Consider the following 26,800-nt stretch of genomic DNA (forward strand, 5'->3'; position numbering starts at 1 on the left):
TCCAGAAGTTTTGTAGTTTTAACTCTTATATGTAGTCCTGTAATCCATTTTTAATTCATTTTTTGCCTATGATGTGAGAGAAGGGCCTAAGTTCATATTCGTACATGTGGATGTGCAACAGCCCCAGGATCACTTGCTGAGAAAAGACTATCCTTTCCCCATTGATTTTTTTTGGCACCTCTGTCAAAAATCTGAACTCTCAGTTCTCCATTCATCTCTGAGGATATGTCTGTGCTTACATCAGTATCACAGTGTATTGATTCATGGGGCTTTGTAGTAAATTTTTAAACTGGGTGATAGAAGTCTTACAATTTTGTTGTTATTTTTCAAATTAGTTTTGGCTATACTTTGCATTTTGATATAAATTTTAGGATCTGTATGTGAAGTTTTACAAAAATGCTTGCTGGGATTTTGATAGGAATTGTGTTGGATCTATAGATCTATTTAAGGGGGGAATTGCCATCTTGACAAGCTTGAGTCTTCCAATCCATGGATAGGGAATGTCTCCATTTATTTGAATCTTCATTATTTTTTCTTAGTAATGTTTCACAATTTTTAGTGTATAAATCTTACACTTTTATTACATTTATTCCTGTTTATTCTCTTTGATGCTTTGTGAATGGAATTTTTTTTTAAATTTTATTTTTTGGGTTTGCCATTGCTAAAATATAGAAATACAATAGATTTTTAAAATACTGATCTTAGATCCTGCAGCTTTGCTAAACTGTTCAATTAGTTCTAGACAATTTGTGTATAGATTCCTTGGTGTTTTCTATACACAGGATTATGCCATCTGCAAATAGAAGCAGTTTCAATTCTTCTTTTACTCTCAGTCTGCTTTTAATGAGCTATTATGTCTTCTGTTCTGCATTGGTCAAACCCTCACCTGGATCACAGTACTTATTACCGACCATCACAGTTTCCTTGAGGAAATGAAAAAAAGTAAAAAGATAAAGTAACTATTCCCATAATCCCTATATTCAGACACAATATTTATGAGCACGTGGGGTAAATTCTTCCAGACACTCTTGCTAGAGGCCATGTAGCACAGCTTATGATGCACTGAGCCACATCCTTCAGCCACTAGATTCCAGGGTAGCTGTGGTGAACCTTGCCTTGCATTTTACCAGTGTCCATATAAGCTCACATCACAGTGTCTTCCTGTTTTTCTTTCTGGAGGTCAGGAAAGCCTGCTGAGCTATATGTAGACCCAACCCATATTCTCAAGACAGTTAATACTCCTTAGTTGATAGAAGCCCTCAGTTCATGGGAACAGGATTTCATGGATTAATGCCCCAGTTCCCCCATCCTGCAGGACATAGCATATGTGACAATCTAAGATGCTTGCAACATGGTTTCTCAGAGTTCCCAATGGGATTGAATCCCAGCTGCATACAATTGTAACCCACTCATTTATTAACTTTTCTCCCTTCCTCTTTTCCTTCACTTCTGTTTCCTAAGACTACTTCCCTCTAAATGATCTGTACCCAAGTCCTTGTCTCAAGGTCTTATAGAGAAACCCAAACTAAGGCAGTTTGTCAAGGGACAAACTGGGGTACATCCTTGAAACAGCCATTAGGAGAGTGAGAGGACCTGCAATAATGTAATACAAAAACAGCGAAAATCGCTGAGAAAACTAGAAAAAGAGAAAACTTATGGAAATAATAATAGTCATCTTTAAATACCTGCAAAGCAATCAGGTAGAAGAGGTCCAGAGGAGACACTGGTATTAACTGAGCACCTTCCAGGTTACACACTCACTACTATGCAGTGTGTTTATTCCATCCTTACAACAACCCAGGGAGGCAATTAGAACTACCCTTATTTTTCAAATGAGAAAACTGAGGCACAGATGATTAAGGAATTTGCCAAGGTCTAAAGCTAGCAAGTATTGGAACTAGGATTCAAATCCAAGCCTGTCTGCCTAACGTGTGTCTTGCTGCTGTGTGTGTTGCTTTGAAGGGCAAAACAGAGACCAGCAGGTAGACATTCTAAATCCGTAGGATTGTGTTTATATGAATGCAGTGTGTGGCAGAGATTGTCTAGATGTTCATCAATGCTGTTTTCTCTGTTCTGTTTCTGGACACATAGGAACACTTCATGTCCTAGCCTCCTTTATAAGTAGACTGGGGTCGTGTAACAGGGTTCTGGCAAATGGGAATGTGCAGATGTGATATGTGATGCTCCTGATTCATTCATTCTGTCTCTTTGTCTCTCCCCCTCTCAGCTAGCTGAAAGCAGTGAACCCAGCAGAGGATTCTGGGAAGGTCCTGGGGGATGGCAGAGCCAGCAGAGAGAGGGTATGGATCCACCAGGCATGGGGTGGAACAGAGCACTACTGACCACAGTGAACTGGGGCATGGGCAATCAATAAATGTATTTTAGATTAAGCTATTGAGACTCAGGGATTTTTATACAACTAGCATTCCCTAAGAAGCCATGAGCTTCCTGTCTCAGGAGGTGCACAAGCGATGGTTGAATGTTCAACAGTCAAGAATGTTATAAAAAGAGGTTCCTGGAAGAGTGGACCTCATGGCTAGCAAAAATCATAGCTCACGTTTATTGAGTTATTATGGATCAGGCGTGTGCACATATTCTTTTATTTAAATCTACAATGTGCTTTATCACACTCATTTTATACCCGAGGAACATAAGGCACGGAGAGGTTAGATAACGTGCCTAAGATCATGAAGCAAGCAAGGGGAAGAAAAGATACCCTTCTTACTCCTTCCAGACACCTCACTTCACCACCACTGCCCACTGTCTCTAAGGCAAAAGTTATCATTTGAAGGCTTGGGGACTGGTTTGGGGACTGGTTTGGTGTTATCCATGCAGGGCAGTTTGTTTTGTTTTTCTTTTAAAATTTCAGCCCATGCTTAAAATATTTCACATAAAAATTCTGTTTTCTAGTTTCTCTTGAAAATTCAGAAGATCTGATAAAACTGGGCTTGAAGACCATATGGTAACAGGCCGCTGAAGCTGAGGAGAGGGCCCCTTCAGATGGGCATAAGCCACGCTCCCCTCCCCAACCCCCCCTTTTAGGTTACTATCAGGCTCTGGAAGCTTCTGAATGTGTGAACCCTGAAAGAGTCCATCTAAAGCTAAGTTCTCCCCAGGGGTAGAGCCCAATGCTGGGTATACAATAGGTACTCTATGGATATTTATCAAATGAATGAATACAGTTGGAATTTGGATCCTCTTGACCTCTCTTTTCTATGACTGGGGACAACTGAACCTGAGTCACTAAGTGATAACACACAACACAAATTTTCTTTTTGTTCCAGGCAGCCAGGACCCAGGTTCTAGGTATCTAAAAATGCTCTGCCTGACTTGAGTTCACAATGGCATTTTTTTATCAACTGAAAATATTTACTTCTATGCAACCGGCCAAAGCTGGGGGTAAGCAGCCCAGCAGGGTGCATTGATTCTATCTTAGATTACACTGTGTACAATGGACTCTTTGTAAAGTCCTTATGGCAGGGAGTGGCCAGGCAGGCATCTCCTGCACCCAGCTTTGGAGACTCACTTGCCACAATGCTTAAGAAGGACGGAGCAGTTTTAATCCACTTGGCTTAGAGAAGCCACAGACTGTTGGACTTACATGTGGGTGTGTAAGCCCCACACAGAAGCAGCTTTTTCTCCAGCATTGTTAACAAAGCTCATTTGGAGGAATGGAGGTCTGGGGCATGGCCTGGATGGGCAGCGTGACGCACATACCACGTAAGCTCCAGACGCTCATTGATCCCCTTCACAGAGGCTGAGCCTGCCCACCCAACACTGCCCTCACCCTCACCTCCGCAGCCAGCCCTGGGAGAGCACTGCTTTTCTTGAGATGGCTGAGTCTTAGCACTGAGGATGGGAAGGGGAATGTAAGGACTCTTCCAGGAGAGAATCTCCTGCTTATTTGCATGGAGGAAGAAGGGAGCCTTTCCAAGTGCCTACATGTCTGACTCCCAATTGTGAGAGAAAATGAATTGATTAAAGTTACAGTTCTCAACCAGAGGTGATTCCCCTCCTAGGGGATATTTGCAACACTTGGAGGGATTTTTCATGGTAATAACTTGGAAAGGGAATAAGGGAGGTGGTGCTATGGGCATCTTGTGAGTGGAGGCCAGGGATGCTGCTGAGCATCCTACAAAGCATAGGACAGCCCCTCATGGCAAAGCATTACTCACCCCAAATGTCAATGTGCCAAGGTGGAGAAACCCTGGCTTAAAGGAGGGCTTTTGTTACCTTTTAAGCTTAAGAATTATAAAATGCAATTTATTGTTTTATAATTTTAAAAAAGGGTGATTTTAAATATAGACAAATATGCTGAACTTCCCAAGTATCCCCTTCTTTCATTATTTGTGATAACAATCTTGGCACACAGCAAGTGCTCAATACCTATCTGTGCAATGAATGAATGCCATACTGTAATAGTGTCTTTTACTTAGTTTGTTATAACATGGTCACTTCCTTCACTGAAGCAGTACACAGGTTCTAGGGGGGAGGGCTGGGGGTAGGTATTGGACAATTTACTTACTTATTTACTTTTCTGCTTGTGGCTTTAGCACGTGGGCCCCTGACCCCAGCTGTACCTTTTTTTTCTTTTTTGAGATGGAGTCTCATTCTGTCACCCAGGATGGAGTGCAGTGGCGCGATCTCAGCTCACTGCAACCTCCACCTCCCAGATTCAAGTGATTCTCCTGCCTCAGCCTCTGGAGTAGCTGGGATTACAGGCGCCTGCCACCATGCCCGGCTAATTTTTGTGTTTTTAGTAGAGATGGGGTTTCACCATGTTGGCCAGGCTGGTCTTGAACTCCTGACCTCAAGTGATCCACCCGCCTCAGCCTCCCAAAGTGTTGGGATTACAGGCATGAGCCACCGTGCCCGGCCCAGCTGTACTTTTAAAAAAAAGTTGTCCGATTTGCTAATAAGCTTGGCCTCTCTCTTTTCTCAATCCTTGTGCTATTGTTTGGGTGGATTTGACTTGATAAATTTCCAACCCATCTGTGTAGGAACCACATTTGATATTGATATGGATTGTAGCCATAAAGCTTTTTTCACTGAGGAAGAAACATTTCATAATTGAAAAATTGAATTGTTACATATACCCCTTGAGTTACAAAACCTGAAGAATTTTCATATTGTTCAAAATAGGAGGCCAAGTGAAATTCTGACTCATTTCTGGTACTTCTTGCCTCTCACCCAAATTACTGATGGCCCTGTAGCCACATTGACTGCATTTCTCATATGGTTGATGGTTTCTTTATGGGATTATCACTATCTGAAATGCTATCAGATATTATTAGCTTGTTTTCCTGTCTTTCCTTTTCTAGATGTGGGTTCTCTAAGGGTAAATACCTTGTTCTTGCTCATTCACTGCTGTATCCTCAGTGCCTAGAATGGTGCTTGGCACAGGGAAGACATTTTTTTTTTTTTTTTTTTTTTTTTTTTGAGACGGAGTCTGGCTCTGTCTCCCGGGCTGGAGTGCAGTGGCCAGATCTCAGCTCACTGCAAGCTCCGCCTCCCAGGTTTACGCATTTAATAAATATTTGTTGCATGAATGAATGGCAAGGCAGAGAGACCAGAGCCTGAGTGATCTACCTAAGATCATGCAGAGCCCCACCAGGAGAATCGGTCATGAAACTGGGAACCAGGTTAAGGTCCTCTCCATTTGGCCTGCCCAAATCCCCTGCATATGTACTGTGGGGTGGGGATAGTAGGCATGCCATCCTTGTACCACAGGAGTTACCCAGTGAGACTCAGGACTACTAGGATGCAGTATAGCATCATCATCTTCCAGATGGGAGGGGCCACCTTAGAGGTGACCTTGTGACGTGACACATAGGTCAACTAACCCGGTTTGCCTGCGACTGAGGAATTTCCTGGGGCATAGGACTTTGCATCTGAAAGGGGGAAAGTCCCAGTTAAACTGGGATGAACTGGTCACCCTGTGTGACAGAAACATTTAGTAAATATCTATGGTGCCCTGCAGTGGATTCTTCCTTTGGGAAACTCTGTTAAGTTGTCAAAGAATCATGGACTGTTAGTGGTGGCAGGGAGAGACCTTAGTGATCATTAAGTCTGGATGTCACAGACTTAAATGACTGCACAAGTGTGAGAAATGGGGACTATGGCAAATTGGGGCATATTTGCCTCTTATAAAAGGAGGTGGCCTTGGCTCAATGTTGCCCGTGGGAATAAGAGCCCATGTGGCCAGATGGGCCTGTTTTCAAGAAAAGCTTGAAATCTCCCTCCCTCTGTCTCCCTCCTCCCTCTCTCTCTTTTTCTCTCTTCTCTCTGTCTGTGCCCACAATATTCACCCACGAATATGTGTGGAAAGAGAGAAAAATGAGAAAGGGAGAAATAGAGGGAAATCTGATTTTTAACACTGCAACCATTTTTTAAAGTGTAAACACTATGCAATGCAACACAATGTAGCTGCAGGCAGGTCCACCCCATAGGCCACTGATTGACAGCTGCTGTTGTCTGGCATTTCACATAGGGGGATACTAAAACAGAGAGCAGTGAATGCAGAGCTAGGAGTGAAGGATCCAGGCCTCTTGACCAGGAAGCTTTGTTAAAAGACTCGTTTCTATAAAGATCAGTTACTACACCCAATTTTCACAGTATCCCTTTGAGCAAGTTACTTAATCTCTCTCTGTCTGTTTCCTTATGTGCAAAGAATAATAGTGTGTATTTCCTGATGTTGTGGTAAAGATGAAAGTAATGAATTCGTGCGAAGCGGTTAGAACTATGGAGTAAGCACGTTGACTCTCATCATCACTGAGGTAGGTACTGTCATCGTTTTCATTTTACATGTGGAGAAACTGATTTCTCAGAGGTTACCTAACTTGCTGGTGATGGTATAGCAATAAATCAGAACCAAGAGTTGAACCCTGGCTGTCTGACTCTGGTAACAGGGGTATTTTTCTCTGTACCTTCTTGCTATACCACTAGGCTGGTGTTATAAATTCAAGATAAGAAAAACAAAAGCCAGGTTTTTTTCCTCTGGCAATTGTTGTATAGATAGATTATCAAGGCCGGAAGTTAAGTCCTGTATTATTTCTCTCTGCTGTCAGCCAAGTATCATCTGCAATGACGGAAGGGAAAATGTTAGATAGATAATAAAAAATGGTGGATAATAAAAATAATTTCTGCTTGGGCATTCATTATGCAATTTGGGGGGCAGCTAATTTATCTTCCTAATTATGTTTTGCTTAAGCTGATTTTAAAATTAGTTTGTTTACCCTGAGCACACACTGATTAACAGCAGAGAGAGGTGGCCCAGAAACTTCTTGGGTGGTAGAGGGAAGGTGTTTTGAGATTCAGGGGAATTTCCATGGATAATTTTCATGTAGCTCTGGGAAGGTAGAAGGTTGATAGGTTGATGGTGCTCTGAGTGTAATTAACTGTTGTGATTTGTTGTTGAGAGAATTTAAATATAAGGCCCTAGATTGCAGACTCAGAGAGGTGGATGAACCCCAAGCTCCTTGTTTCTTCTTCAGTGCTGAGGAAGGTTCAGACTGTCAAAGTAGGTAGATTGAAAAAGGAGATGGAGAAGGAGAGCTAGCTGGAGGTGACCCCAGGAATTTCCTTTCAATAGATACCCAAGGACGATTAAATGCCTATTACGTACTGTGAGTTATGCCCGGAGCTGAGGATGCCAAGATGAATAAAGCCATTGTCTTACCCTGTGGAACTCCACAATCTAGTAAGGAACAGGCTTATAAACAGAGAGATCACAGCCCCAGTGGAATCAGTGCTATCTAGAAAACAGGATCACAGTGAGAGCAAAGAAGAGAGAGGAGAGGGTGGCTATCACCATAGGAGAGGCAGGAAAGGAAGGAGCTCTGCCCCTCACTCTTCCTCTGTTCTCCCACTTTCTGGGGAGTTGGGGGAGGAAGGAATGGGGTGGGGAGGTAAGGGATGGGGTGTAGCAACCCCTTCAGCTTCAGTGTCAGCTGGCTTCTGGCTGTTTCAGCCAGTGGGAGGTGCTGGGACAGGCTGGAGGATGGGAGAAGGGGAAAGTCAGGATAGCTCTCCCCTTCCTCTGCCTTGAGTGGCATCTTCAAAATCTTAAAAACATATGGTCTCTCCCATGAGTCCATTTCCCACTAGACAGGTCCAGTGGGGTCCAGCTTCAGCGGAGTGATCATGGCTTCTGAGCTCTGGTGACTTCCTTCAGTTGCTCCTCCAGCCTGTGGGTGGTAACAGTTTCTTACTGGTGCTAAAAAACTGTCTCACTGTCTCCTGGTTGGTGACTCCATGTTTCCATCCTCTGGAAAATCAATCCCTTGCATTAAATTCACTCTGTTTAAATACAGTGGGTGGCTCTGATGGATATGAAAGGCTTCTCAGGGTAACTCATAGTTGAACTGGTTTTTAAAGAATAAAAAGATATTTGCTAGGTTGAGACACAGGAAGATTGTGTCTGAAATATACTTGGAAGTGTGAAACACTGGAGCGTGGGGACCCAGAAGGGACAGACATCCCAGCAGTGGAGAGCCACTAAAAGATTAGAAAGGAAATACATTATTCAGGTATTTTAGAAAACTCATTTGGCCAGCTCTGCTCTGTATAGATTAACAAAGAAAACATGAGAGTGGCTGTGAAGACTACTTAAGAGACAATCACAACGATTCAGGCTAGAAGTCATGAGGCTCGAACTATATATGCACATAGAGGCGTGATGGATAGATGTGGACAGGGGACACACTCTTGCTATTATTCTCTTAACTGTATCCAAGGAGAAAATATCTTATTTTCCTGGCATACAATAGGTGCTCAATACATGCTTGCTGAATGAATTAGTAACATTCTAATAACTTAATTTGTGTTATGAAACCTCAGTTCCCCACATTTCTTTCCCTTAACCAGAACTCTGACCTGTCCTGTGGAGTCTGTTGCCCAACGTCGCCAGGTTTCTGCCTCCCCGTTTAGGACAGCATGGGGGTCCTCAACACAGGTGCTCTGGCTTCCCAGCCCTGCTCTAGAGCATCCCTCTCTCTAGTTACTGACTGCCCCTCCTCTATCAGAGCCATTCAATCAGCAGGTATTTATAGACACTTACATACTCATAGCTGTCACTGTGTGGGACACTTCCCACTCATTTATCTCCATCCTTGCAACCGCCCAGTGAAGGGGCTACTTTCATCCTCATTTAATAGACAAAGAAGACAGATAGAGGCTGATAACTTGTCCTGGGTTATGCAGCTAGTAAGTGGCAGAGCTGGAACTCATACCCAGGTGTACGACTCTCAAGCCCAGGTTCTGAGCCACTAGGCTAGATTGCCTGGTACTGGGTGCTGTAAGTAGCTGGAGATATAAAGAAATGGAAGATAACGTGTGGGGAGAGAAAGTGTGAATGCACAAAGAATTAACTTTGATGCTAAAAATATGTAGTGATTCAATTCAACAAGCGAAAAGCTGCCACAAAGCAGAATGATGACTGCCAGTATAAACAGTAGGGATAAGAGGAAAGAGAGATCATCCTAGGCTGGGGTAATCAAGGGAGGCTTAAGGAAGTAGGTAGGATTTAATCTGTGGCTTTCCTGCTAGTTAAGGAGACATGCTGAATTCTTCTAAAACAATGCAAGACCAGCTGGGAGGTCACTAGCAGGCCAATGCAAGTTGCAGCAGGAAATTAAAGAAGGGAGAGATTTGTATAAACTGGAGAAGGACATCTGGTTGATTCTGGAGCTCTGAGTGCCTGTGAATGGAGCCTGGGTGGGCGGGCTGTGGGTGGAATACCTTCTACCAACTTTGCACAACCACCTGTAGCTGACTCATTTCACACATGCACATTCCTAGGTTGAAATAGGCTCCTTCCAGGACTCCAGGTTTTTCTTTGGGTGTGACCTGTCCCCAGTCTTTCTTCTCACACATCACGTGTGATCCCACAGCAGGGAAGACAGATCCCACTACACCTGAGAAAGAGGGACCATCTCTTCCAGTTCTTGGGGATAATAGAATGACAAGCAACACATGAGATTCAACATCAGGTGTATTTGCTTGATGGTGTACTCCTTAAGTAACACAGGGAAATGGCCCGGTGACTCCAGGAGGGAGTCAGGGAGCATGAGCATGCAGGTAAGAGAATACCTACTTGCCCCCTACGGTAACATCTGTATCTTTTAAGCATATCCATCATTCCTTCCCTTGTGGGGACTCCTGCCCTACTGTATGTGGTCTAAATGGGACTTGATTGAATATGTCACCCTCCACCACAGGGGCAAGGATATAAACCAGCTGGCCAATCAGACTACTCCATCCTCCTGGCCATAGTGATTGAGCCAAGCCTGGTGAATAGGTAGTGTGATGGTTAATACTGGAGTGTCAACTTAATTGGACTGAAGGATACAAGTATCTGGGTGTGTCTATGAGGGTGTTGCCAAAAGAGATTACAATTTGAGTCAGTGGGCTGGGGGAAGGCAGATCCACCCTTAATCTGGTGAGCGCAATCTAATCAGCTGCCAGCAGATATAAAGCAGGCAGAAAAACGTGAAAAGGAGAGACAGGCCTAGCCTCCCAGCCTACGTCTTTCTCCCATGCTGTATGCTTCCTGCCTTTGAACACTGGACTCCAAGTTCTTCAGTTTTGGGACTCGGACTGGCTCTCCTTGCTCATTAGCTTACAGACAGCTTATTATGGGACCTTGTGATCATGTAAGTTAATATGTAATCAACTCCCCTTCATATATATATTTGGGTTGGGGATTGGTGCATTTGTATATATCCTGTTAGTTCTGCCCCTCTAAGAGAACCTTGACTAATACAGGTAGCCCCTGCTCTCCAGCCGTGCTAGTCTTGAGCTGCAGGAGAGCACCACTTAACAATGGCAGGGCCCCTTGTGAGCCCACACTGGCTAATGCATTGCAGTTGTTCAGCATTTAGCCTGGAGCCTTGCCTAAGATATGAAGGGTTGATCTCCTCTGGTCTTTTAAAGGGTACATATCCAGAGACTCTCGGTTGATAGTTGGTTGCTTTGGAGATTTGGGGTCTTCTCAGTGCTAGACTGGTTTACCCTGATTAAGATTAAATTTTACTTCCTAGGACAGAAACATATAATGGTTACATTTAAAGTTAAGGTTATATTTTGCTTTCTGGCACACAAACTCGTAACAGAGGCATAAACCTCTGGATCTTTGCACCAGAGGTGATTTGAAGAGGGAATGCAGGCATGCCCACCCCTAGCCCCTACATCTAGGCATCCTGTTAAAACAAAAGGAGTTTGCGTATATACAGACAAGTTTTCTTCCAAGAATATTATACCAATTTACATTACTACTAAAGAGCTGAAAGTGCTTTTTACTCTCTGCCTTCCCAAAACACCAAGCCCAGGTGTTTATGTTTAAAAAAATAATCAATTTGATAAATAATAAATTACAGTAATCTCTCAGCATGCATGGGGATTGGTTCCAAGATCCCTGCTGTACCAAAATCTGCATGTACTCAAGTCCCACAGTCGACCCTGCAGAACCCACAGACAGAAAAAGTTGGCTCTTAGGTTTTGCATCCCATGAATACTGTATTTTCAATCTGTGTTTGGTTGAAGAAAATCCACGTATAAGTGGAACTGCACAGTCCAAACCCGTGCTGTTCAAGGGTCAACTGTATATTATCATATACTAATTTGTATTTCCTTGATTTCTAAAGAGTTGGAGTCTTTTTCATATTTATTGTCTTTTTATATTTCTTGTTTTATGAATTACTCCTTTCGGTGTTTTGCAATTATTTATTAGTATGTACATCTTTTTCTTTTTGATTTAGTTTAGTTTAGTTTTGAGACAGTATCTCGCTCTGTTGCCCAGGCTGAGTGCAGTGGTGTGATTATGGCTCACTGCAGCCTCAACCTCCTGGGCTCAAGGGATCCGCCCACCTCAGCCTCCCAAGTAGCTGGGACTACAGAAGTTGGCCCCCGTGCCTGGATATTTTTCTTATTTTTAAATAGAGACTGGGGTCTCCCTATGTTGCCCAGGCTGATCTCAAACTTCTAGTCTCAAGTGATCCTACCACCTCAGTCACCCAAAATGCTAGGATTACACACATTAGCCACCATGCCTGGCCTTTTATTGTTTTTTATTTTTATTTATTTATTTAATTTTTTTATTATACTTTAAGTTCTAGGGTACATGTGCACAATGTGCAGGTTTGTTACATATGTATACATGTGCCATGTTGGTGTGTTGTACCCATTAACTCATCATTTACATTAGGTGTATCTCTAATGCTATCCCTTCCCCCTCCCCCACCCCATGACAGGCCCCAGTGTGTGATGTTCCCCTTCCTGTGTCCAAGTGATCTCATTGTTCAATTCCCACCTATGAGTGAGAACATGCAGTGTTTGTTTTTTTGTCCCTGTGATACTTTGCTGAGTATCCATGTCCCTACAAAGGACATGAACTCTTCCTTTTTTATGGCTGCATTGTATTCCATGGTGTATATGTGCCACATTTTCTTAATCCAGTCTATCATTGATGGACACTTGGGTTGGTTCCAAGTCTTTGCTATTGTGAATAGTGCCACAATAAACATACGTGTGCATGTGTCTTTATAGCAGCATGATTTATAATCCTTTGGGTATATACCCAGTAACGGGATGGCTGGGTCAAATGGTATTTCTAGTTCTAGATCCTTGAGGAATCGCCACACTATCTCCCACAATGATTGAACCAGTTTACAGTCCCACCAACAGTGGAAAAGTGTTCCTATTTCTCCACATCCTCTCCAGCACCTGTTGTTTCCTGACTTTTTAGTGATCGCCATTTTAACTGGTATGAGATGGTATCTCATTGTGGTTTTGATTTGTATTTCCCTAAAAATAAATAAATAAACTCTCCTGGAACTAATAAGTAAATTTAGCAAGATTGGAGGATACAAAGCATTTTTTCATGTGTCTGTTGGCTGCATAAATGTCTTCTTTTGAGAAGTGTCTGTTCATATCCTTTGCCCACTTTTTGATGGGGTTGTTTTTTTCTTGTAAATTTGTTTAAGTTCTTTGTAGATTCTGGATATTAGCCCTATTGTTTTTTAAGAGTTCTTTGCATATTACAAAGTTATCTGCCTTATATGTTGCAAATCTCAGTTTGTCATTTTCTTTAGATGTTTATTATGAATTTTTTCAATGTAATTGCAGTGTAATTTATATAATTTACATAAAATAAAATGCATCCATTTAAAGTATATAATTCAGTGAGTTTTGATAAATGTATAACAACATTACCATGACCATAAGCAAGATATAGAATATTTCTGTCACCTCCAAAAGTTCTCTTGTGCCATTTTATATGAATCTAATTTCCATAGCTTTAGGTTACTTTTTTCCTATTCTTGGATTTCATATAAATGAAATAATATAATACATGCTTTTCCACAAAGCATATTTTTGAGGCTCATCCATGCTGTTGTATCAGTAGTTTGTTCTTTTTTATTGTTGTATAGTTTTCCATTGTATGACTATCCCACAATTTGATTATCGATTCCCCTATTGATGAACAGGAGGTTTTTCAGTTTTGGTCTCATGAGTAAGGCTGATACGGACTTCTGAGTACAAATCCTTTTGTGGACATACGTTTTCATTTCTCTTGGGTAAATATCTAGAAGCAGAATTGCTAGGTCATGCATAAATATGTATGTATACATATATACCTAAGCATATATATAATTTTATAAGACACTGGCAAATTCTTAAAACAAATGGTATCATTTTGTTCTCCCACCAACATTGATGAGCATTTCAATTGCTCCAAAGCTCTATCAACATTTCGTACTATAGTATGTTTAATATTAGCCATTCTAGTGGACTTTTTTTTGGTATTTTCTTGTCAGTTTAATTTGTCTTCCCCGATGACTAATGTTGTTAAACATCTTTTTATGTGCGTATTGGGTATTTTTAGATCTTCTTTTGTTAGGTATTCTTTCAAATGTTTTGATCTTGTTTAAACATTTTTTCTTTTTTCTGTTTTTTTAGTTTCAAGGCATTTTTATCTTTGGAAAATATAATCATGTATGTAGTACATTCCCTAAAAATAAATAAATAAACTCTCCTGGAACTAATAAGTAAATTTAGCAAGGTTGGAAGATACAAGGCCAATGTACGAGAATCCATTGTTTTTCTATGTATCAGCAACAAAAAATTGGAAAACAAAAATTTTTAAATGATTATTTATATCCTTAAAAATCTAAGCTACTTAGGGATAAATTTAAATAAAATATATCTAAGGCTTATACACTGAAAATTTATAAAATGCTACTGAGAGAAATTGAAATATATACATCAATGGAAGAATAAATCATGTCCATGTATTGAATTTAATATTGATAAGATATCCATTTCCCCTAAGTTCATCTGTAGATTTGACCAATCCCAATTGAAACCCTTTCAGGCTATTTTGTAGAAATTGATAAACTGACTTTAAAATTTATATTGAAGTAAAAAGCACCTAGAATTGCTAGAAAAAAGAAATTGAAAAAGAAGAACAGAGTTGGAACACTCATACTGATTTCAAGACTTAGAATAAAGCTATAGTAATTAAATAAATGTAGTACTAGGGAAAAAATAGACATATAGGTAAATGGAACAAAATAGACCTGCACATATACAACCAGTTGATTTTTGACCAAATAATCTTGATGTTATGTTTGCATTAATGAGAGTATTCTTCATTTTAATATTGAAATCATGTTAACTTAGTGAGAGAATGCAGAAATAGTGGTATTAAAGCTAATGGCAAGCTAGCCCATTACAATCTAATAATCAGTGGCCCTGATTTACCAATGGGCAGAGAGAAAATGAACCACTTTTGCAAATCACAGAGATCCAATTTGTAAATTGCCTTTCCCAGGGTACAAGTCTGTAGGTGGTCCCCAAAGAATTATTAACTATTCACAATAGTTCTTAGTAGTAATTGACTTATTTGAACAAACAATTGGTTCCCATATTTGCTTTAACCAGACTTAAAGACTAAATATACTTCACTTCAAATATAGAAGACAGGTTAAAAGGGAGCACTAATGTTACTCTTGGGAAAGCGACATTAAAATGATTTGTGTCTTATTTCTCAAAGTAGCCATTTGCCATTGATTTTACCCATGAGGCAGGCATATAAACACCAAAAGAAAGAACAAACAGTACCTTCTGAACTCAATTTTGTGATAGAAATGAGGGTCAGAAATAAAATTATGAGAACCTTTGGGGAACACAGCAATACAGGATGAGAGGGAGCTGGAGAAATGGCTTGCATGGTAATCCCTGCCCTCTCCGAGTAATGTCTCCCTCCACATTTCTTTTGTCTGTCAGAAGATTTTGCTTTCATTTATTTAAGGGTAGGATTCTTATATGTGGTGTTCACATGATTCAGTTGAAGTAATAGACAAGAACACTTTGCAAAGGTTGACATGCTTTATAAATTTAAGATGTTATTATTGTACTTCTGAAAGTATAATGAAGACTGAAAAAAGGTGGTTATCTACTGAAAATCCTTTGGTGATAGTAGGACTTTAAAAAAATCTTCATTTCCCGTCAGATAACCACTATGAACAGTTTGGTACAAATTTTTCCCATCACAGCTTATAAAACAAAAACCCTCATTACAGGGATATAATAAGGAGTTTCTTTTCCCCAGTTCTTTGGGTCTGGCCCAAGGACTGGGTCGGCAGCTGTTTTGCAAAAGCTGGCCACTCTCCTTCCCCTTTTCATAGTCTCTGCCCAATTGGCCAGCAAATTAGTAAGGCTTCATGTCATCCAGTGTTTTAGTTAGAAATTAACAAAGTAAAGTCTCATAAAAAATGTTTAGGAGTTGATGGTATGTAGAGTCACAGTTTAAGAACTCCATATTCCTTACAAGCAGAGTTTCTTCACTGCTTCTAGTTTTCCCCACTGATCAGTTAAATGTGGCCTTGTGACCCCATGGCCTTGTTGTCTTCTTCTTTGTACTCTGCTGTCCCTGTTAAGGACATTGAAGGCCAACCTCTAATCTTACTTCCTGGTAAATAAATGGTGCACATGACCAGGATGAAATTCTAAATAGCTCAATGCTATGGAATCAAGTGCCAAGCTAATGTGAGAGTCCTTGGAGGAAGAAGAGGGAGTGAATGGCACAGGGGTTGACTTGGTTGACTTGAGGTTAAAATAATTGGCATCGCATGCTTCCTGCCCTTGTAAGGCATGGCATATTTAAAAACCAATTGGCATTGTGGAACTTATCCCAGCTCCTGTACAAACTAGCCAAGTGGGCAGTGGTAGATTAGGTAGCTTCTGAATTGGGGGCTCCTTTCATTCATCATGGGGATAGTAATGTGTGTGTTGTACCTATCTCTTGGTGTTATTCTAAAGATTGCAGGTGATAATAAATGTGATGAGGTTTTATAAAATATAAAACACTAAGAATTCTTTTAAGGATTATACCTTTTGACCTAGTCACTCTTCAGAAGAAAAAAAAGCCAAGTGTTTTCAAAAGCAGAGGTCAAAGCTAGAGGTTTACTTCTGCTTGCTCAGTCCTTTACTCAACTCATTCAGCATGTGTCTGTCAAGAGCTACAGAACCACTCTTCTCTCACCTTATAGGACCAAATGGTGATAAGAGAAGGTATGCACACTAGCTTCATATCTAAAACAACCCATTTGCCCTGCTTTAGAACCCGTCCCCGACTCTGGAAGACTCTCAGATTTCCCAGACTTGCATTGGAGTTAACAGGATTCACCTGGAACAGAGGGTGTTGTCTACGAAGCGTTTGTATATGTGTGTGTTGGAGGGGGAGCTTGTATCTTTGTGGTGGGGAAGGGATGCAGCCGGAGTGACTTGTGGGGGTCAGAAATTACCCAGGCAAAGTGGCTCTGGAAAGACACAGGCAGAACTTTGGGGAAGTTCTGCATTTCTCTCTCCACATTCATGAAGTTCGATATTGGCACTCGTAACTGACTACAAGCCAGTCTCCCGGGCCCACAACAGGTCAAAATAGTGGTATACTGATACACGTTTAACTGGCTTGGTGGGAGAAAGGGTAGTAAATAAAGCCCTGATTTACAGTGTTAGCCAAGTTCTCTGGTGTAAATGCTCCCACCATGTCTGAGTTCAAGCTACCAGCGTGATGTCACTGAACATGGAGTTGGAAAGAGATGTGCAGTCACACACCATATACAATAGTCCCACTGTATAAATCTCAGAGACGAATCTCTTCAAGTGCACTGATAAGAGAAAGTATAATAAAATAATTAGGCAGTGATGGGGTTTAAGTATTGATTACTTTTGTTTTCAATATAATTAATTACTTGCCTCTATAATTTAATTTTTAAAAATGACAGTGTCTAACAACCATTTTGAAAAATTCCTGAAATTTTCACACTCAGCTCTCATGAACCAGTACAGGCCTGCTTGAGCATAGCACTGGGTCCAAAGGAAAAGAAGAAAGTGCTGAGTGTGTGGGTGGAACATCTAACCTCTATGGACGTATAAGGCTCCTGCCTATTTCATCCTCTCCCTGGCACGATAAGTGCCCTAAAATAGGTCTAAGACAGAAAATAGGGCTTCTCTAACCAACAACTGCAACAACAACAACAAAACAAAAACAAAAAAACAAAAAACTTCTCCCTACTGGCAAAAAAATTACACTGTACTCATGGGCTAAACCATATCCATCTTGCAGATAGATATTGGAAGGATTATAGGAAGGGCGAGTTTTGAGGTATAAGAAAGATAAGAACTTAGCCAGGCATGGTGGATCATGCCTGTAATCCCAGCTTTGAGAGGCCAAGGCAGCTGGATCACTTGAGGCCAGGAGTTCAAGACCAGCCTGGCCAACATGGCAAAACCCCATCTCTACTAAAAATATAAAACTTAGCCAGGTGTGGTGGTGCATGCCTGTAATCCCAGCTACCTGGGAGGCTGAGGCAGGAGAGTCATGAACCCAGGAGGCAGAGGTTGCAGTGAACTGAGATCGTGAGTGAGACTGCCTCCAAAAAAAAAAAAAAAAAAAAAGGTAAGAGCTTGAATTATATCAGAATAGATAAGACATTATCATAGAAGGTTCTGGAAGCCAGCTGTGGCATTTGGATGCTCAGTGCTTAGGTTGAGGAGAAGCAGAAGAAATGATGGAAGGAAACTCTCTGCACTTCACAATTGTGCCCTGGGCCAGTCCTGGCACAGTTCTTGGAGAACAACATTTCTTCATGAGATTCTTTTGATAAAGATTAAACAACAACAACAACAACAACAACAAAACAACCTTCTGTGGTCATACAAACACATCTTCTAAAATAGGTCTCCCAGAATTCAGGCCACCGGGTCATTTTCAGTACCATAATGAGATACAAAATGAGAAGGGCCTGAGGTCTAGGCATTACTAAATCCTGTCCCAGTGAGTACACACACAGAGGAAAATGACGAAATGTCATTTCGATCCATTTACAACCCAATATACTTCTCCTTGAGTGGAAGCAGAGTTAGAAATTTTGTTCTAAAAATAACATTGTGATCTCTGGCCTGGAATAATCATGCCTATCTAAGGCCAGGCTAAAAGCATGTGCACGTGTGCAAGTGTGTGTAGGGTAGGATGAGAGAATGAACACTCCCTTGTGTGTATATGCAACAGTCATTTTCTTTCTATTTTTATATATTTTTCTAGGCAGCAGATGCAACTCTGGAGAAGAGGGCAGGAAAAGAGGCTGCGCTGCTGAGCACTTACCAGGACTTGTGAGGGCCCAGGCACCCTGCGAAGCACCTTATGTTGGTTATCTCACACTAAGCTCGCAAACCTCTCAGGTAGGCAACTTTGTCACACAGAGAGGCTGAGTAACAAGCCCAAAGTCAAACAGCCAGGAAGAGACAGAACTGTATTAAACTTATCTACTGGACCCCAAAGACCACTCTCTTCCCTACGCTACTATCACATCCTTCCCTATCTGGACTGGAGTTGGCCACAGAAGTTGATCATCTCCATTCCTGTATACCCAGCACCACATTGGTCCCTAGCACAAAGTAGGGCTCACAAATATTTGTTGGATGTAGTGATTTCAAAACAAAGATTTAACATCTGAAAGTTTGCCTGGCTGCCTGTGAATCGGGAAGAGACTCCACAACTCTCCTAGATCCAGTGACATGGCTCTAAGCGCCAAGACATTAAACCAGGTAATGGTAGGCTCTAATTCCTGTATTGCATTAACAGTTATTGGTGTATTCATAAGTGTGGCCCTGCTTGTCAACACTCTTCAGCATTCTTTGAAGTCAGATGCCTCTTAATGATAAAGATGCATTGGGTTGTACACCAGACCATGTCTATTTTTGGCTTTGGGGCACAGGGGTGCTTAACATTTTGAGAAAAACCCAATAGAGGAATAGCTAGATTTGCAAAAAAAGAACCTGTTGGGGAGTGTTTGCATTACAAAATTATTTACCACAGGGTTTGTTTAAATAGTTCCAAATTTAGATTGTATATAGAATATGAATCAACACACCCTGGCCAATGTGCACAGCACTTTCCAGGGCACGTCGATGCTGAGGGCACGGTGGAGTCTTTCCACACCTGCCCCTTCCTGTGCGAGGGGGCACGCGGCTCCTCCTTCCTGCATCCTCCTTTCTCCTCTCCAGGAAGAGAAATGTCCCCTCAGTGTATGTTCAGGAAGTTTGGTGAAAAGACAGGCTGGTTGCTCCTGAGCAGGAAAATTTGAGTGGAAAAATAGAGACCTGGGGAAATTGGGGGGATGAGTAGAATGTAGAATGGATTGTGCCATCTGCTAGGAATGTCACCTCAAACCCAGAAAACACCCAGCCCAGGGAGTGAGGCCCACCCTGTGGGACTGTGTGCCCAGGACTCCCGGGGCGTCTTGAAGGAGAAACAGTCCCCACAGCACAGAGCCCCCACCTATTTACACTAGTTGGCTTCCACCACACAAGGGGGTAACATGAGCCAAATGTTTGATGATGAGGAAGTGAAGTGGAATGTGAGAATCCTCACTGCTGACGTCAAGCTAGCCTTTCATTTTATTTATACCCATGACACTGTGACACAGGATCTAATTTTCCATTGTATTTTTTCCTCTGTTGGGAACCAAGTGAAGACAAGTAATTTTGTGCCTGAGCCTGGAAAACAGTATTTTAAATTTGAAGACAGGGATGATATAAGAGTCGATATCTATCTTCATCCTGCCCCTCTTCCCTTGAATTACTAAATTAACTGTGGAACAGGGCGAAGGAGTAACACTCCGACAGGGCGTGGCAGCCCGAGAAGTCAGAGCTGGAAGCATCCAGTTGCCCGCTCTTCACTTGTGTCAGGCTGTTCCTTCCTGGCACGGGGGCTGGAGGGAGGCCAGGGAGCAGCGAGGCTGCATGGCAGCCCTGGCACAGAGCCCCGGCTGCTGTCTGGGGATGAAACTGGGCTCTGGCACCAGGAGCGTGGTTCCAGCTCCCTGACCCAGAACTGCCTGTGCAGGGGCCGCTCTGCCACTTGTGCCCTGGTGGGACCCCACTCCTCCTGCCCCTCTGAGACAGGGCAGATTCAGGAACAGAGCTGGATCTGGATGAAATGGCAAGTCAGGGATGCTGGGGTGAAGGCAAGTCATATCCCTTCTGCAGAAGCAGCCTTTAGGGATGTGCCTGTGATGGGGAAGAGAATGATGTGTGTGTTCAGCAAGTGACAGAGTGGGCTTTACCGCAGCTCCTTCCTCTGCTGGCAGACCAGTGGCCTCAGCTCCATCAACACCCTCCCTCCATTACTCCCCATGGCTTCAGGTCCAGACACAGCCTTTCGAACGTGGGTCCCTCCTCCCACTCTGAAATGGGCCACTCTGGCCCCTGCAGACCTGCCATGATTTCAGTAGGGCCTCTTTTCACCAGGTTTGCAATCATGTTTTTCAGCCTCTAACTCCACAGAAATCTTGACTTCCTTGTACTTAGTTCAGAAGACGTTTGTTGTTCAGGATTCTGATGCAGAGGTCTGATAAGAGAGGCCTCGGGCCTTCCAAGTTAGTAAAGCCGACAGAGTCTGGAGATTCAAAAAATCCAAGAAACACAAGGACAGCCACACCCTGAGAGGTGGCACAATGCCAGCTCCTGTCACTTGAAATCTTCCAGGATATTTAGACATGGGTGTCAGTGAGTTTTCACTACATTTACCTTGGTGGTTGTGTTTGTTTTTTTTGCTTGCTTTTGTAAACAAAGGGTTTCCCGTAGCACCAACACAGTCAGACCTGTGTTTTATTGGTAAGATAAGACAGCATAATAACATAGTTCAGCTTCGAGAGATGGGGGCTAGGAAGCCCCTCTGTGGAGGTACACACAAAGCCTAGAGCGGTGCTTCTCACATTTTCATGTACATCACAATCACCTGGAGATTTGTTAAAACACAAGTTTCAAGGGCTCACGCCCAGCGTCTGAGGTGGACCCCAAAAATTTGTGTTTCCAAGTTCCAGGTGACACTGAGGCTGCTATTTGAAGACCACACTTTGAGAACTACTGGCCTAAAGGGCAAATAGGAAGTAGCCATGGAAAGAGAGTAGGAGAGGAGGTCAGAGTAGGCAGCAGCAGCAGCATGTGCAAATACCCGAGCTGAGAAGGAGTTTGGTGGCTTCAGGGAATGGAAAGATCTGCGTGTCTGGAAGACAGCGGATTGGCAGCTGTGTGGCTTCAGGTAATCTGAAAGATACACCTGACCCTCATCCCCATCCTGAAAATCACTCCAACGAAGCCACCTCCAGTTGTAGCGTGTCTAAGAAGAATAGTTCCACTGAGCCCCAGAGGTGTGCTGCTGCAGCATGGGATAATCAAACTGTGCCAACCCTGTGGATACTGTGAGTGCTGAAAGTGATTAGGTAGGCAAAGGGCTGAGCGCAGAGTAAATGCTCAGTGCACTGTAGTTTTCTCTCCTCCCTGACTTGAAACACGGCTCTAACTCAAGTTCCCTATTTTAGCTATATGAAGACATGTTCCTGAATTGGTACTGAGGTGCTATCCTGTACCTGCAAGCAAAAAGGGTTAATGTGGAGGTCACCCCTGAGACCTGAACTGGGGTCCTGTTGAGTAGATGGCTATAGCTAAGAAATCTGGATGCCACTTCCTAAGAGCAGTTTTGGGCATGTATGTGTTTTCCTCCATCATACCCATACCTTTGGTTTTTAAACCAAAGGAAGCATGGATTAGGTTTTTGGAGCCAGAGTGCACAATTGGCATTAGATCCATTCCTTTCAGACTGCATTTATTGAGTGCTTACTCTGTGCCAGGTACAATGTTAAGTTTGGGAAGACAAAAGTGAACAAGACTGGGTCCCTTTTCTTAAGGAGCTGATGGTCTCACTGGGAGCTTGACACATAATTAACCACAGAGCAATGGGATAAAAGCCACAACAAAAATCTATATAGAGGGCAAGAAAAACTCGGGAGAGGGAGCAGTTCTGCCTGGGGATGTCAGAGAAGGTCACAGATAGAAAGTGACATCTGAGCCAAGCCTGGAAAGGAAACTTCTAGAGAATAAGCAGGACTGAGGATAAATGAACACATCTCCTTTAAGAACTTTCTTGTTATTGTTTTAAGCTCTGAACTAAATCATCGTTATGAGTTTCTAGGAGATACATGGCCACATGGTGTTAAATTTGATTTAAAATATTGCATAAGCTGATATATATAGAAACACATATGGAAACAATCTGAAAATATTTCTCCTCAAATATAGTGCCATTTGCTTTTACGAATTTGCTATTTCTAGATAAATATGTGAAATATGGTTTGGTCTTCTGAGACTCAGAAGAAATTATATCACTGTCCCAAGAAAAAATAACTTTGGTTGCTAATTCATTCATTCATTTAGTCAGTCAACAAACATTTAGTTAGGAATTTCAATTTTTGAAGCACTGTAATAGTCCATCAGGGTAAACAAAAAGATGTAAGACGATGTCTTGACTTCAGGACTCTTCAAAGCTTGGGAGTGAGAAAAATACCTGAACACAAATAATTCTAACACAAATCAGGAGTATATGATATGGGTGAGTACAAACAAAATGCTCCAAGTATCTAGAGGAAAAAAAGCTATTTTCTGATTGAAATAATGGGAGAAAGCTTGGTCATTTATGAAGGAGAATTCATTTGCATAGGCCTTGTAGCGTGGAAAGGGATTGGACTTAACAGAAACAAGCGTTGGGGAGGTATTCCAGACAGATGGAAGTTTGTGAACAAAACAGGTGGGAAACTTGAGGTCACTTGGAAATGGCACTTTGTCCTATTTAGGGGTATGACTTGGGCAAAGAACTGAAATAGATAGATGTCAGTCTCACAGCATAGTTTGAACTTCATTCCACTGGCTGTGGCTTCTTGGAATTTGAAATGCCAAGCATTTGTCACTTGGTTCCTTGTACACTTGTTTCAGTTGGCACCTCAGGCTTGACCTTAATCCTGGCATAATTCTGTCCAGCCCATAGGAAAATTTTAAAAAATATCAGTCTCTGTATGCTGGGAGTGGTAAAATCACAATGTGGCTCTAAAGCCACAGATTGGAAGTTGACCCTTTTCTTCAGGAATTTATGATTCCACATCTGGAGGTTACAAGAGATGGGTTTTGTGTCCAAGTCCCTTCAGGAAACAGGTGAAGGCTTATTTACACAGGTGTGGGCAGGGTTAAAAAATGGTGCAGTGTCTGTGGACTTGTGAGACCCAGGAAGCCGTTTCCACTCCCTAGGCAGGTGGTAATGGGGCAGGGGATGAAGACAACATTGGAACTTGGAAAGACTTCTGGGTTGCCATGGAGGGATGCAGCTCCAGCCCCTGCTTGCCATCCTGTGCTCGTGCCTTTCATTGACTGAACCTGACTGACTGGAAGCCAGAGGGCCAGGGACCCACTGATGAATTCCCCACAAGTCAGACTCCTAGGGCACAGGACGAGGGGAGGAAGGATGGAGGTGATCCGGAGGGGCAGACAGAGCCTATCCAGAAGAATCCTTTCTAGCTTTAATATTTCTATAATGCCAAAACAACCCAAACTACAGTCAGCCTTCGTTTGACAAGTATGTTCTAAACACCCAACTTGTTCTCAGCAATTTATTTATTAAAAAAAGAAAGGGAATCGATTGGATGGATAGATGAATGCGTGGATGGTGAAGGAGCCTCTGACTGAGAAAATTCACAAAATAATAACTCAACTAGATTGCAAGCTTGGCGAACCCAGGGACTGGACTGGGTTTGTTCATTGTTGACTCCTCACTGGCCAGCACTGAGCCTGAACCTTAGTGGACCCATAATAAAAATTTGTCTGAATAACTTGACTGATGAAACATCAAGAGCACCAAACAACATAAAATATGCAATTGGGAGTCTTGGGACAGGAGAAGGCAAAGTTAGGGTAAGGAGCTAACGTTCTTGGACCTAGGAGAAGCAGACAGTGACGGTGTTTGTTATTCTGCTTCTAGTAACTTTTACACCAAAGCTTCTGGCACTTCTCAGGGAACAAAGAACATCTGATGATGATGGAGAGATAAAGGATAGTCTATCCGTCAATCATAACTAGTCACTTAAAAGAACAACATTGTAACACATCCCAAACTCAATTAATTCATCCATTTATTTATCCAGTGAAAATTTATTGAGTGTTGATTTTATGTTTGGAAATTCAGAAATAAGACATAAACAGGCTCAGCCCTCACGGAGCTTAGTCTGGTCGGAACTAAAGATAAGACATTAGGAAATACCAGTACCAGTGCTGACTGCGGGGAACACAGGCTGCTGTGGGAGCAACAGGAAACCTGGGACAGGCAGTGGGTGTCGGAGTAGGTAAGTTGAGCATGGAAGGACTTTCCCACTTCTTTACTTGTTTCTGGCTTCCATCCCTCCACCAGCCATTCACCCCTCCACCATCATCACCCAAAAAGTATGTAAGCAAATGGTTTGTAATGCACATTTCTTTGATTTGGATGCATGTTACACCAGAGTGCCATAACCCAGCCAATAAATACATATGTAGGGTAAAATCTCATCAGCTAATCAGTGAATGCATGTAGAGGTGGTCCCATCAGCCAATCAGTGAACACACGGAGGGTATGCTCCTTCCTCCAGAGTTTTCGGCAGAGAAAGAGAACAAGAGGTCAGGAGAGCAAAAGTGGGTGTCTGGGTTGGAAGGAGGAGACAACAGGTACAGGAATAGAGGCTGGAGATCCTGTAGACAAATCTGACTGCAGAATATTTTGGAGGATTAGTACTATTTATCTTCAACTCTTTGCAAACAAATGGAAAGTATGTGAGGAGGTTTATTTGTGCTTGTTTGGTTTTTTTGGCCTCTAGCAACTGTTGGGTACAAGATCTCAGAAAGTTACTGATCTGCATGGTCTGTATTAACACTGATTCATCTGACTTATGAAGGTGGTTGTTGGCTGATTTTTAAATATTGGCACTTTTGTTACAAAATTGCTTCATTCTCAGAGGTTTTGTTAATTAGGATATTCATGTATTTAACTTGAGTATTATGACTAGTAATGGGAGGAAAAAGCAATTTGGGGAGAAGAAACAGAGGGGAAGATAGAGAATAGCAGGTGAGTGAAGATGGAAGGGCAAATATTTCCTAATTTATCCATATTGCCCTCTTTTTTAATGTAAAGTCTACTAGAGTTGTGAAAATTTGCTGAAAATACATTTTAACTGTTAGTTACATTTGGGAAATTGAAGTGCTTTTTAATTTATTCCCTTTCTCCCCCCATCTCATTTTTCAAAAGTAAGAAAAACGCTTCTAGCTCTAGAACGTGTAGCAGAGTTAAGTGTATGTGTGTTTGTGGGGGTAGGGTGCGTGGCGTGCACTTTATTTTCTATGAGGACATTACTTCTGTTAGGGAATAACTCTCCATTTTGCAGTCTTTAAGGCATTTTGACTTTTGATGAATTTCTTTACTATTAGCACACTCTGTCCTTGGCCTGGAAGAAGTTATGCTGGGACCAACCACCGGCCTGCGAGCTGATTCTCTTACCTTCCGGCCATCTGCTTACGTCTCCTTTGTCCTACTCTCTGTTTAGCCCTTGAAGGTCAGTAGTCTGTTTTGAAGCTTGGTCTGTAGGTCTCCTTCTCAGAGCTTCCTCTCTTACCTATATATTGATGCTGCATGAATTTTTAACTGTCACCCAAATACTTCCCTTCACTTGTAGACCTGTGTTTCTTCTTACCTATTAGGTATCCTTCCTGGGTGTCAACACACTCAAAACTTCTCCCCATCAGTGTTTGTTCTTGCCTACCCTGTCTCTGTTTTTATGGGAGGTAGCGGCATCCCCACTCACAGCCACTGAGTCACCCACTCACATTCGTGTATATGATCCCTTACCAAGTCCTACTGTACCCCTGAATGCCTTTCCTATTCTTTCCTTTTTTATCCATCCCCAAAGCCACTGCTCTCATCAGCTCTTTCTGGATTATTATTGTTATTATCTCTCTCTCCTCCACTGGTCTTCACTATGTGCTTCCCTCAGCCACCAGGTTTTTATTTATACTGCACACATCTCCATGTCTGTTCCTTGTGTCAAATCTTTCAGGAGCTCTCCGTTTTCTAGCTCTTCATATCAGTGAACAAGTCATTGAAACAGCTTCATTCTCACTGAGCAGGTTTTCCTCCTATCGCATGGGCCTCAGCTCTCTGGGCTCTGCTGGTATCTCCTCTGCTGCATGACCTTGAAGAGTTGGCAGGCCCAAAGTATGGTTCTCCACCCTCTTCTCCTTTCTGATGGCACCCCTCCTCCCCACCACCTTAGGTGACCTCATCCAGCCCCACAGCTCACAGTAGCATCTATACACTAATGACTCCCAAATTTATGGCTCTAGCCCTGATCTGTCTACTGAGCCCAGACACGTAGATCCAGCTGCC

The 26,800-nt window shown here is 42.3% G+C and overlaps 1 protein-coding gene across 1 annotated transcript in view; it reads left to right on the top strand.

Annotated features, from left to right (window-relative positions):
• PDE8B (phosphodiesterase 8B) overlaps nucleotides 1-26,800 on the top strand; it is a 356,027-nt gene that overhangs the window by 82,917 nt on the left and 246,310 nt on the right. Inside the window, exon 3 of the mRNA XM_023214908.1 lies at nucleotides 18,608-19,110. Within this exon, the coding sequence (XP_023070676.1) occupies nucleotides 19,081-19,110 (30 nt within the window). The 5' untranslated portion in view covers nucleotides 18,608-19,080. The remainder of the gene's footprint in view (nucleotides 1-18,607; nucleotides 19,111-26,800) is intronic.

The sequence above is a fragment of the Piliocolobus tephrosceles genome, chromosome 4 (assembly GCF_002776525.5).
Source record: "Piliocolobus tephrosceles isolate RC106 chromosome 4, ASM277652v3, whole genome shotgun sequence".
In the NCBI taxonomy this organism is placed as follows: Eukaryota; Metazoa; Chordata; class Mammalia; order Primates; family Cercopithecidae; genus Piliocolobus; species Piliocolobus tephrosceles.